The sequence below is a fragment of the Semicossyphus pulcher genome, unplaced genomic scaffold (genome assembly GCF_022749685.1).
Source record: "Semicossyphus pulcher isolate SPU_LCO1_2020_fin unplaced genomic scaffold, fSemPul1.0.p SCAF_15, whole genome shotgun sequence".
In the NCBI taxonomy this organism is placed as follows: Eukaryota; Metazoa; Chordata; class Actinopteri; order Labriformes; family Labridae; genus Semicossyphus; species Semicossyphus pulcher.
The window spans coordinates 6,971,048-6,985,162 of record NW_027211659.1 but is presented as its reverse complement, the minus strand read 5'-3'; the positions used below and the strand labels follow the sequence as shown (position 1 = coordinate 6,985,162).

General features: G+C 41.7%; 1 protein-coding gene across 8 annotated transcripts in view; it reads left to right on the top strand.

Moving 5' to 3' along the window:
- The first annotated feature begins 4,720 nt into the window (after positions 1 to 4,720).
- dachd (dachshund d) overlaps positions 4,721 to 14,115 on the top strand; it is a 116,199-nt gene continuing 106,804 nt past the window's right edge. For all 8 annotated transcript variants that reach the window (XM_069663009.1, XM_069663007.1, XM_069663008.1 and 5 more), the window contains exon 1: positions 4,721 to 5,497. In XM_069663009.1, the coding sequence (XP_069519110.1) occupies positions 4,947 to 5,497 (551 nt within the window). In that variant the 5' untranslated portion in view covers positions 4,721 to 4,946. The remainder of the gene's footprint in view (positions 5,498 to 14,115) is intronic.

Sequence of the window (14,115 nt, the reverse complement as noted above, 5' to 3'; positions counted from 1 at the left end):
ATATTGCAAGACAATCATATAACGATACATCACGATGTCTGATTAACCGAAGAAGACACAAATTGCGATAAAACAATGATGCGGTGACTCTAAGTGTGAGGGAGATCTGTTTAGAGTGCCGTATTGTTTAAAATTAAGGTACGGATATTTGGGGCCAACCTATCGATTATTGTATCGGACCACTTGGTCTGACTACATACAATGTTACAATTTCATTTAGCAGACGCTTTTGTCCAAAGCGACGTACATCTGATAGTTTATGATCTATGCATTCATACCCGATGGCTATGGGGTTCAGTGTCTGTAGAAGTCAGGGATCGAACCCCCAACCTTTCGATTGAGAGACGACGACTCTACCACTGAGCCACAGCTGCCGATATATTGCAATACTGATATTTTGCGACATCGATATTTTGTCCCGCCCCTAATTCAGAAGTTATTGTTATGTTTGTGCCTTAATTATAACATGCTCTTACTTGCTGTAAATAGTGTGATTAGTCAGCTGCATGTTAACCATACCACCTTTCTTGCAATGATAAAAAACACAGTGTATTCTCTGATTCTGATGCTGGAATCTGAAAGTTTTTCTTAAGATATTCTTTAATTAATAACTGATTTTCAAAATAGTTTAAGATGAATTTGTTGTAGAAAAATTGAGCAATCTTTTCTTCTCTAGTTTAGTCTTGTTGTGGGGTGTTCCTGTAACGTGTTGTTGGTGTATGGTTCTGTGTGGAACATTACTGAAACTGCCACAAAGCACACAACAAGTTATGAGAGAAGTCCTGCATGTTTTAACTCTAAAGAAATTGATGTGGCCAGAGTTGCATCCACCCTCCACCATCAGCGCGCGCCCCCTGACATCCCCCCTTTACCCCCAGTGGCATGTTTGTGTTGGACAGCGTCTAAGGATAGATGGGGTCAAGGCAGTGTAACCTTGCAGAAACAAATATTCATGATCAATAAGTGCTTTATTCCGAGCATCTAAATGATTCTTATGTCTCAAGCTGCATCCCACCCCCCCCTTCGTCTTACTCGCCCATGCGGAAAAGCAGTTTGAAGATTTATGCAGACGAGGTAAAAGGACATTTTAAAAGACTACACAGTATCAGTGCTTTCAAATGTCATGTAATCATAGGTTAGGGGAGAGTGCCGGGCACACACAGCTAAGTGATGTTACAGATAATGAATTGCCTCTGAAATATAATACATCGTGAGTATGATTCTTTGTTCCAAGCTCTGTACACCAACTCGCTTCAATTAAAGTTATTTATCTCTCTTGTTTTTTAACTTCATCAATTATATTGTGATACACTTAATGTCCATAAGAGGATGATGTATGATTGGTCTAATTATTTCTTATTCACCGTGCTTTCTAAAGCATATCAATTTTGTTAATACCATGTAATTAAAACACGTCAGGGCGCTACAAGTTGCCGGCTGTATTAATGACTATGAAAATTATTTTAATTAAATAGCCAATTATAGAAAAATCCTAACCATGAGAATTGACATTTAAATGAATTCAATTTAAATTGCTTTTCAACATTGTTTTATCAAAGCTTTATGGGGTGAATAAATTATTACATCAAACAATATACTGTGTCATTGATCATACACAAGTCCTGTCGCGTATCCATACATTTTGAAACACTTTCCTGATGCAATACATCACGCAGGGTGATTACATTTTGACACAGTCATTTGTTTACCGCAATCTCATCCACATGTACTGTACTTCTGTGTACTTTGAGGAAAACTCTCTCAACTGTTTTCTTACTTAAGTCACGCTGGAAACTTCAATCACTTTACTTTTTCCAGAACAATTTCATCCATCGCTCCACTTTGACAGATTTCTCTCACAGGTAAAACGCTGCTTCCTCGCAAGATACGTTCCCATACACATCCAGTGATGATTTTGCGTTTGCGCTGAATTATATCAACACAGTATTGTGGTGTAACGCGCAGCAGCAGCAGCATACAGACTTTATTTTTGTGCTATGCTGTGTTTTCATAACTGGGGTCAGACACATGCAGCCCACCCAGCCTGCTGAAAAGCCTTCGTATCTAAAACATCATGCATATCCTGTGGTGCCTTTTTAATACCTATTAGGCTCCTCAGGCTCATATATTTTCCTTTTTTCCTGCACAATGTTAATGAAAGTCATTTTTCAGACATTACAAGCGCAATGATTTGCCGTTAACCCGTGCAAACCGGAGAAAAAGTGTGCAAACTGTTGTGACATTCATTGTATATAATGAAATCTTAATATGGTGCATATTTAAGTGAAAGGTTAGCAACATAAAGGGCAAATGGATTGCCTGGCAATGAATTTTAAGCAGCTATTGATTTTACACTACAAGCTACCTCTTTCCCTGAATGATAATTTTTGAAAAGGCATGCTGCTTATCTTACAGCTGATCCGACACAACCGGACATCAGGAATACTCCGAATATTAAAGGGAATACAGACTGTGGTAAGCAATACTCTTCCTGATGTGCAGAACACTCCGTCTATTAATGGGAACACATGCTTAGTGATGTACTCTCCAAAATCCAGCTAATATAAATACATCTAGTCAGGCCCGCCCATAGATATGGCGAGAACAGGCCCATCCCAAATCTGACTTATTCATACAAACTCATCCGCCTTCTCTTTAAACATGACCCCACATTACACACACATGTAGGTCTCATGTACAGACACCTCTTCATTATTATCCACAGAAGAAGCCGCAAGTTCAAAGTCTAGTTTTGTTGTAAAATGAGAAAAGTCTTAACTTCGTTATTGTTTAGGTCACAGCCCTCGCCAGCTCTCTCTTCTTCTTCTCTCTTTTTGGTATCTCCCCTTTTATGCGCCACTTTTGTTATGTCAAGGATTCCTTCAAATAGCAACCCAATTAAGGTCATGTGTGCCCCGACTGCGATTCAGTTTGGACGTTTTGACATTGTGTCAATCGTGCCAACTTTAGGAGAGAGTGTTTACATTCTATAAACAGGCTACATTTTACTAAAGCAACAATAAAATAATACTTCTTTTGTTGTTTTATTGAGTAAGGGAGAGTATTTAGGTTTTAATTAAAGATATTATCATTGCTTATAGTTAGGATGAACATTGGTCCCAGAAAGCTTTTCCCTTTTTCCCCCCTGACGAACGGCCCTGCATCTAGTGGCAAATTAACAATTTTAAAAAGCTGTGCAAAGCAAAAGTAAAACTCTGCAAAAGTTGTTGCTTAAACTTTAACAAGTGTCTTTAAAAACTGCTGTGTTTTTGGTGAACGGAGGCTAAAAATGCTTACAGTTGTGCTAACTGAAAACTCTTTTATTTATCACTTTAATTTCTGCAAAACTAAAAACCAAGCATCCTGCAAATGAGTCCAGTATTGGTTTCCTGCCATAACTTGAATAACACATAAAAGTTGAGTACTTTTTCTCATCCAATCTAACAAAAATGAATCCTAATATTAATAGGGAGCAATCTATTAATGGATTGTCTGTCTGCCTTACACCAACTGATTGCGTTGGTCAGAAGAACGGTACAGTGATTCCTCATGTTGACTACATGTGTTTAACTCTACATGAACTCGACCCTAACCTCTGCTTCAGCGCTGCACTTCATCCCTCTCCGCCTTTATCCCTCCTTCCTGCTCTGTCTGAGACTGAGAGAAAGTTTCAGAGTTCATGTTCTGGCTTGGTAAAGCTTGCTTCAGTGCTTTGCATCATAAAACAGTACAAGCCCTGAACAAGCTGCTGTTCTGTGTGGAGGCGTCGCAGTGCGTGTGTGTGTGTGTGTACAGTGGCTGAAGTTGACACTGGATTACTGTGAAAGACACCCGCAAAGTAAAGAGGGTTTTAACATAGTATAAACACATATTTTCATGTAATTTTTACATAAACGTTAACATGAAAATTGAACTTAAATTAGACAATAAGTGGAAAATTTCTACTTATTTGTAGGATGATGTAACTTATGTTGGCGACTGCAGTCAAACTTGATTAAGAGTAGCATGTGTACATTTATAAACTGTAAAAACGCAGCGTATTAAATGTAAATAATGTAACAGTTTGCATGCAAAACATCAATTTCCTCACATTCTGTCGTGCTGTCACTTCATAGGAACAGCTCGAGCCACTATAGCTGTATAAACACAATCATAACAGGACTAATTAAAGGAGACATATTTTCCTGTCTCGCAGATATGGTGTACTTTCAGCAGTGACTCAGAGAGAAAATACAAACAGTTATGACTTCAGAATTCAAGTTAAAAAGCCTGAAAGTATGAACACCTGGACGAAAGAAGAAAAACAAGTTTGCTAATTACTTTTAAACCGTTTAATTAAACACAAAGTGCCCTAAAAGGTTTTATTATGGTGGTTAGAGTGATCAACTTTCAATACGGTTACTGTGAAGCACAGGGGTTGCATTCTGTTGGATAGCAGGTGAGGTGTAATTAGAAGCAGATATAACAGGAAACTTAAATTCACCTATAGTAAGTGAGTGTTTTTTGACCTTAGAAATAAAACACATGCACATTTGTACATTAGTTTTATCTGACATAAATGTAAAGCTCTTAATGCATCGTTTTAACAGAGCTGAAACATTTAAGAGGTAGCCCGAGCCCAGTTATCTGCTCTTCAAAGGCTTCCACTGTCCCCTAGCTCCTCCCTCTCTGTACCGTGTGACAACAACAACTCATCCACAGAGCGGAGCTGCACTTTTCAGCTCATTTTCCTCCTGTCATTCCTCCTCCTATCTTTGATCATTGTCCCGCCGCTCAGCCCCCCCAAAAAAACCCTCACTCTGCACGCCTTTTTTCGGCTGCTCTTTCTACTTCCCAACTTATCTGAGGAGCTAAACTCCGGTGGATTCTTTCATTTAGGGGTGTCTCGGCAGGCTGGGTTTTATACTTTGAACTTCGGCTACTCTCTTCCCCTCCTGTAGGTGACCATGGCCGTACCGGCTGCTCTGATCCCACCAACTCCACTGGTTCAACCGCCTCCGATCTCGACTCCCTCCGCGACCACGTCTCCGCCGTCGACAACTTCATCACCGTCTCCATCCCTGGCCCCCCCATCCGGACCCGGACAGAACCTGTTCAGATCAGAGCTCCTCGCCACCGGCAGCCCGGGCATCCCGTCCGCGGCTCTTCCCCCCGGCAAACCCGTGTACTCGACCCCGTCGCCTGTTGAAAACATACCGCAAAACAACGAGTGCAAGATGGTCGAGTTACGCGGTGCCAAAGTGGCCTCTTTCACCGTGGACGGCTGCGAGCTCATCTGCCTTCCTCAGGCTTTCGACCTGTTCCTGAAGCACCTGGTCGGCGGACTGCACACCGTCTACACCAAGCTGAAGCGGCTGGAGATCACGCCGGTGGTGTGCAATGTGGAGCAGGTCCGCATCCTCAGAGGTCTCGGCGCCATCCAACCCGGGGTGAACCGCTGCAAACTCATCTCCAGAAAAGACTTCGAGACACTGTACAACGACTGCACCAACGCGAGGTTAGTGGCTATTTCTGTGCGGGTTTAAATGTCTTTACGGAGAGCCGTGCGTAAAGGCGCGGGTGCAAGGAAGGGGGAGACATTTTTCCTTTATGAAACAAGTGGTTCAAGCGGTGTGATTAACTTGTCAGCCGAATTAAAAAACGGTTGTCTTACGTGTGAGAAAAGAAACGTTGAGCGTGTGTTTTAAACTGCACCCAAACATCCGAGTTGTCTGCTCGTGGTTGTGTGCAGGACGGGGAGAGGCCGGCGCGCAACATCAGAGAAAAAGTTCAGTGAAAGTTTTTAACACGTGCAGGGCAAAGCTGTGCCATGATGGATAGCCTGTCTGCCTCAGAACAAATGAATCGATAATGTAGACTACACTTGGGCTCAGTTTCACAATAAACTTCAGGTGTCACTGCAAAGAAAAAGTCAGGAACAAGAGCACGGAGTCATCTTTAATGAGCCAAACTTCACTTTGAAATTATTTTAATTTGCGGAAACTTTGAGCTCAACTTTAATTTTAAACGACTCCTTTATAAAAGTAGGGCTTGTTTTACGCCCTTGCCACAGGGGTAACACAATTTCAATCATGCTAACTTTGATTTTTAAATGTAAACAAGACAAACCCAGATTATCATAATGACGTGACATGGAATACATTTTGTATTAATTGTTTAATTAGTTCTGACAGCAGATACATTTTTAAAGGAGGCTACAGTTCACTCAAGGCTCCTGAAGAAAAAGAGTGTGTGAAGGTAGTTTCTTTCCCACACTCTAAACGCTGTGGATAATTGTCACACACACTTAGAGAGAAGAACCAAACATCCTACATTTATATTAAACAATAAATTAATATAAAAAGAGAGCGAGACGAAAAGCTAAACATGCGGAAATTAATCCATTTACACATCTTACCACAGCAAATATTTCAAGCTTTATATGTTTTAATATGGAGTGATTTAAGTGGGGATCAATATTTGATTAAAAGTCATTTTTTTGCTGTCCTGTTGCTCCTAGCTTTGATGTATCGCTCAGTCTCACAGGATGGTTCAGCTTGGTCAAATTTACCATCTTACCTGTCACTATGATTGATTCCATATTGATCTGCTACCCAGAAATGAGCTGGAAATGCAAATATGATGGAAAGGCTCACATCAGTGGGGAATAGCAATAAACACTTAGAAGCACTCGGGTATCTCAGGTTTTTTAAAGCATAAAAAAAATTATAGTGTGAGATTAAAGTTAATTCAAAATCACTGCAAGTAAAAACACACATATAGGTAGAAGTTTTTGTGCAAATAGTAGAAATAAATCATGTTTATTTTATGCACCATTAGGATCCAAATGTATGAAATTTGGATGCAGTTTGACTATGAAAGTGTTGGTTTACCTGCAAAGTGCAAAATGCAAAATCAAATAAGTTACACATCCTTTTAAGGAGCATACAGACGGATATTATAACAATGAAACTTTTAATTCTTCGGCTTTTTTCTCATGTAGTTTATTTATTAAAATCTTTGGCGTTATAATTTTTCTATCAATAAAAACACACCCTTAAATTTTCTTTTCATTCTGTCCTTAAAAAAAGTCAGCCTCTCTGATCTGTATACATTATTTGGAGCTTATAAATATGCTCCAGCTCCATACATTTCCATCGCTGCTGCAATTGTCTCAACAACTCACCTGTGCACTTTGGTGCTTAAGCATCATTTACATAAAGCATCAAGGGAGCAGACCCCCCCCTCCTCCTTTCTCTCTCTCTCTCTGTCTGTGGAGAAAGACATACCGTGTGGTGATCCTCCTCTCAAGCCTGGCGTGGGGCTTCAGGTGACAAAGTATGTGGTTGAACTCTCCGGGTTGTCAATGGGGGGATGGCCAGCGATGGGGTTAAAGGATAATGCAGTGCCTCGCGTCGCTTTAATGACGCTAAAGTGCTGGGCTATTACGGGCACATGGACAGGACTGTAATTGTCTCTGAAAGCAGCCAGGTACTCCCGGTGCTGGGCTGAAATCAATCACTCAGACCCGGCCTGCCCGCCTGCCTGCCCCATTTGGAGAATTACATCATGGAACGGGGAGGCATCCGCTGGATAAAAGGCTTCTGTTACTTAGAAAGAGTTGATTTTATTTGCAGGGATGTGTGCTTTACACCGCCTGTCGTTGCATTGCTGCTGACAAAATGATCAGTGTGAGTAAAGGGGACGCAGGTCGGCCCTGTAGGTGAAAACGAGTTCCCCCCTCTCTCCAAAGTCTAACTCCCGTTTTGCAGCGACTTACTGTCAGCTAAAAAGTATCTGAGTTCACCGGTTTAACCCCGCTCAGGTTACACAACAACAGCCTGCTGCCTGAGATACTTTAGCTTTTCATCTCGCCCTATTACTACAATGTCACTACTCTTTTTATACAGTGGCAGAGGGCTAACAATGAAGTGAATAATACTCCTGTACAATGGCTCTTACTATTTCACATGCTGTTTTTTTCCCTCCCACGGTCTATTGTGTTAAAACAACACTACTCTCATTTTGCACACAGTGTGAATGTGAATAGCATCACAGAGCACCGCTACGTCCCGCTGCTTTAGTTTTGATGTGGACACAAACAAGCTCCAACCAAATTGTTCCCTACTATGCTTACTTTAGCAGAACACTTTTTGAATACGGAAAACGGTGTCGGGCAGGAATGTAGAGCAGGAATTTTTTTGATTTTTTAAATGTTTGATGGATTAAAAAAGGAAGAATCCTCAATGGAAAGTCGGTGTTTGAACTACCTGTACTTTTCCTAATAAGCCACACTGTATTTAAGTAATTACTGTTCTTTAAAGATACTAGAAATATCGTCATTCCTGACCCCTTCATTTTCTTAAGGACTCTCGTGCCAGATTAGCAGTGTTGGCTCTTTGCTCCCAGACTGATCCAGGTTCAGTAATCTCCCCCTACATTATGACTCTGGCCCTCCAGGAGCCCTCCAGGAGCCCTCTGTTCCAGCTACTTGTTTTCCTTTTCATTTTCCCCGTGGTGGGATGGAAAAGGTTCTTATTGCTGTGTGACACTTGAACTCTCTGAAAGGTTATTATAACACAGGAGGAGGGGGGGGGGGGGCGGTGCGGAGATATCGCATATCTCTCATTGGTCTGCTTTGTGGAGGCAGGCTATCCGATGCTGGGGCGCAGAAATGCAGCAGTTAATTGACAATCATTGTCTACCCTTGAAGGTTAACCACACGCCCCAGACAATGTCCCACCACTGGGAATGGGACGGCTTTTCACTTACATGCCCTTCTTAAATAGATTTTCCCCGGCTCGCTTCAGTCAAACAGACCTGCCTCTGAAATGTTCCGAGTGACAGGTCGCAGCCAAACGACTTTTTCTTTAACAGATATTTAATTGATACTGATGTGACAGAGAGTGCTATGAGAGCTATCACCTCTCTTGTTCCCCATTTCAAGAGTGTTTATGCCTAAACACACATATTTGCAAATGACGGTAATTGTTTTGTTTAGCGCTCAGTGTGAGCTGCCACCGAGGGTGCCAGCTTGTCTCTCTCCCTCCTCTTCCTCCGCTGAGCTCTCTTATAATATATTTGTTTTCTACAAGGCACGGATGTGTTTACAGGTACTCAGGGGAGATTTCTGGATTCCATTCAAATCATTCCCAGTCAGAGTGGGTGCTAAGATACCCGTCACCCAGCAACCACATCCAAGAGGGAGCTTGGGCGATAATAACTTCAAAAACAGAGTGACAGATGCCTGATTAGAGAGAGGGAGAGAGAGAGGGAAGAGAGTAGTATACAAAGCTGTTTAAAATCCAAATCTATTCAAGTACTTTCTTGAAAGTCAAATTGGCTCTCATATTGTGTGTTGTTTCTTTATCTTAGGGGAAAAAAAGCATTTTTAGTTCTTTTTTTTTCCAGTTTTTAATCCTTCAGTGGGGCTCTGCTAAATTTGATTAGGTACAGTACATGTGCTCAAGTCAACTGTGCAGTTGGCAGATGGCGGCAAGGTGTTTTTATGCAAACAAATAGTCTCCTTGAAAATCAGAATTGCTTTATTGACTTGACACTCGTTCAGCTGGAACAAGCGCAAATTAAAACATTTTTTAAGGGAAAAAAAATCCTCAGATAAGCTGAGAAGAAAAAAGTAACATTAATTTCTTCATTCTTTATATAGCGAAGCCGAGCCAAGACTGCAGGAACCAGATTTTACTTGTTAAAGAGGCTTTGTTTGACACTGTCTAATGTCATTTGTGGATTTAGAGGCTATTTGCATGGCAAAGAGGCCCGTATTGTTAATTTGCCTGTTGGATGCATTAGTTGTCCAAGCTCCTATCTTATTTGCATGCCTTTACTGGCTCCGCAGCAGCAATTGAATTACTAATTAATTCTTCCAGCAAATGAAATGGTTTCTATCACACGTTGACATCGTGTCTCTCCACGTTAAAATGCCCTATTTTTACTTTAAAGAGCCACTAGCTTTGATTTTTACTGACAATAGACATACGCTGTTTGATATCTATCTGTCAGTATGACTTCTCAGCAGATTTGTTAACAGTGATTTCACCTGATGATTTCACACTCGAGACTGATTGCCTGACACGCCAGCGATAGATTTTGGGTCACTCTGATCCTCCGTCCTCCTCTCCCCTCCACTCGCAGCTCCCCTGCTTGTCTTTACTCACGGCTCCTTCACATTACAGCACATTTAGGGAGCGTGGCTGAAGTCACTGACGCTCCGACCAGGATGTTAAACGCTACTGACAGAAGTTAGAGGGAGCAGATGAGATTTCCTGATTGGAGGAGGAATGCAGGCCCTTGCCTGGCTCTGTCTAATATGGTCACATAGAGAAATTGATTTTCCTCAGAAATTAATTAATTTTTCATATAGCCCAAAGCTGGAGTTTAAAAAAGAGTGCACACTTGCTGGTTTCCTATTTTCCCCCCTTTTTTAAAGAATTATTGCCTAATCATATTAATACTTTTGCCCCAAGGATGAAAAGATAATTGTACAAATGCATTTGGAAATATGTATCACTGAGTATTTATGATTAAATTATGCAAATAACTCGGCTCCCATCCTTCGTGGGCCCAGATTGTCTAATTAGGATTGATATGGCGAATAGATGTTGGGGAATCTGAATACAAGCATGTCCAAAGAGCAGAAAATTGAAAATGACAAGGCTGGAATCCTTAAAAAGTGTGTAGGTTTTTTTCTCCTCTCTCTGTCTAATTCAGCGTAACTGTATCAGGAGTTAATTTTCCCCGGCTTCATTTCTCGTCTGAGCTGACAGGAAAAGGAATCCATCAGGGAAGCAATCTCAGATGGGATTCCACAAATTTCCTCCACTTGTTTTTTTCTACCCCCCCCCCCCCCCCCCCCCCCACTTCTTCATTTTCAGGGAGGCTATCAGGGATGAATCTTCTCCTGAGTAAACATGCAGATGTTATTCCTCCAGTGTCGATGTTTTCGGAGCTCTCCGCTCGATACAAAAAAACTCCTCCTTATAATTGAAGTATATTAAGAGAGGAATGTCATCCAACAAAAAGCCCTTTGTACTTTTGGAGCCCGCTGAAGCGATGCACATCATGTTATGATACCACAACTTCTCTTCTCATTTTACTAAAGGGTAGGAAAAAACTCGAAAAACACGTCCACTATCATGCAATTAAAATAGCATCCTGTGTAATTTGACATTATTAAGAAGTAGCTTTGATGTGTTTGCAGAGCAGATGCACGCAAAGACAAATATTCAATGCCAAAATAATCAAATCTATCAGTTTTATTCTGAAAATCTTCAACATATTGCTTCATATTCCTTTTTTCTACAATTCTGTCATATCACATTTCAGTCGGACCTGCCCAGACTCACACAGACAGACAGACACTCTGAACACTGACACTAGTTCGAGCCAACAGTTAACATGTAATTTAACAACAGCTGTGTTCCTCGCCGGGGCTCAGCGGCACATCACAGAGACGAAAATCAGGGAGGAAATGACATCGGTTTCCACTCTCTCTTCTTCTGTTGTTAGCTTCAGATGAACGGCGCGGCACAGGAACGGCTCCAGTGCCTCCAACAGTATCTATTAAAGGGCTGATTGTTATCTAATCTTTACCTGGCGCTAGCTGGAAAAGCCCTGAAGCTAATGACACTTGAGACTAGCAGCACATTCTATGGTGGTTCAAAGCATCTGCTCAGTCGATGCCTTGCGATGAAAAACTAAGAAAACGGCCCCACAGCTATTTATGTGAAGTCTGAATTCACTTAGACACCAGAAACACTTTATGCAGTCAATTTGTTGCATTGAATTATAACTAACAACGTGCTTAAAATGAGTTCCTGTGGAGGCAGCGGGCCAGACGCTAACCTGCTCTGAGATTCTGGTGCTCAATTCAGGTCTGTGAACAAAACTATTTTAAAAGTAAATAAATGATTTAAATTGAGAGTAAACTAAACCAGCTGAGTAAACTGTTTTCAGGCCGGAAATGTGAGTGATTCATATTTAATTTCCTCTCTGCGCAGGCCACTTCAACATGTTCTTTAATAGTACATTTATAGGTCACATCTATACGTTCGGTTCGAGCGACAGCGCTGGACATGGATCAGCAGATTGTTCCAGATCTGTCTCTCAAATGATGGAAGGAAAAAAAAACCTCCAGGATAACCTCGCTAAATCTGCTCATTAATAAAGCAGTCATTAATCTCGGGGTCAATGTCATCGGAATTTCTCTTAAATTAGAAAATCAAGAAGAAGTTCTGCTGCCCTCGCTGTCAGAGAACATCGTGCTGTTTTAGCAGCTCATATGAACAAACCTTATTCGGCGCTTGTGTTTCTTTAAATTCATGTTAAAAAAAAAAACTTCCTCTCTGAGCTCGTCCGTTGCACTGTAAAATGATAATGTCGGCAATTCTGGCTGTTATCCACGGAGATAGCCACACCCCGAGCGGCTTCCTGACGGCGCTGCACACCTGTAGAGGTTATGAGCGGTGGTATCAATATCACCAGGTCAACACATTTTCATCTAACACTGACATCTCTCTCTCTTCCTGCTTCTCTTGTCTCCCCCCACCCCCCTCCAAGCCTAGTGAGAATATTGGTGGGAGTCTTTATTGGTTGCAGCGCTTGGGTTTCTCTCCTCGTAGACTCAAATGTCACCGTCTCCCTGATGTTTCTTTAAAATCGCCTGTGCCACCACTTGCTGTGGCGCCCGGCTATTATTACCCTCCTCTTAAAGAGTGACAGTCGGGTCCTCGGAGACGTGACACGAACCTGCGCGGATGGAGCTGTAGTGCTGTGTCAAGGCAATGCATGCCGGCCAATCAGATAGCGGGAAACGGAGCACTGTACACATGGTATGCTGTTAGGTTAGCAGAAAAGTCAGGCTTCTTCTTGCTTCGACTTAAAATCTAACGCTTGAAATAACTTGTAGGAATCACTTTAAACTCCTTCCATGCATGTGCTAACGCCGTGCGCTCCTTGTGCACGCTCCTCGTAACTCCACACTAGCGCAGAAAATACACTGAGACATGTTCTGTATGGGGAATAATGTGGTTTGTCCACATACATTAACCCTCTGAAACTTCCACATTATGAGCGGGTGAGTGTGTTTTCTGAGATGCTCAGTGAGTGTGTGTGTGTGTGTGTGTGAGAGAGAGTGTGAGAGACACCCTCGCACAACTTCACATATGAATGGTCTTGTGTGAAAAGGATGAATTGAGTCAAGCTGACATAGCATGCCAATAAGCTTTGTCTCATTTCCAATGCCGTATTCATTTGTGCCACAGAGAGATTTATTGCATGATTGACAATTATGAGAGGGTGACCTAGTTCTTTGTGATGGAACAAAAATGGTTTTCATCAGTTGCCTTTGCTGTCTTTTGCATTGTGTGCGTCTGTGTGTATGTGTGTGTGCGACGCTCCCCCCGGTTAAAGAATAGGGATAGCCTCCGTGCAGTGAAATACTTTCCCCCCCCCCTCCTCTCCAACTATTGAAACTCATGCATTTTTCTCGTAATGGCTTCATATATTTTGCATAGAATCACGTCTTCCTGCGTGTCTTTTCCACAGCAGAAAAAATGAATTTCCTACCCCATTAAGCAATGTGAGCTGTCCAAATGGATCACGTTAAAGTGACGTTTTTACGAATGCTCTTCAATCTCTAACTTTGGCGTGGAAATAAAAAGAAAAGGAAGTAATTTCCCCGCCTGTGAATATATATATATATCTCCACCACAGTTAGCCTTATTCTCTAACTACTTCCTGTACTGTATTACAGGCTGTATTATTGTTGTTACCTGATCATCCAAATCACAAACACACTCATCCTTTTACTGTTGTGACTGTCAGTAAAAGGCTTTAACATTTCCTGATTCCTTTATTCCTTTATGGTTCATTCTACCTGTCTATTAGCCAAGTGTGTGTGTGTCTGCGTGTGTGTGTGTGTGCCCACTCAAGCTTAGATTACTACGACTGTGAGGAGGAAGTCTCTGCACCTCCTGGGACTCCTGCTTGACTGGCCCCACAAATGATACAAGCCAGGGTTTAGTTGGGAGTTAATATCCTGCAAAATTGTCCTGCACAGCCTCGGCAGAATGTGGATGATTAAATGACACAAGCATATCAAAAACATTTTTCTCAGAC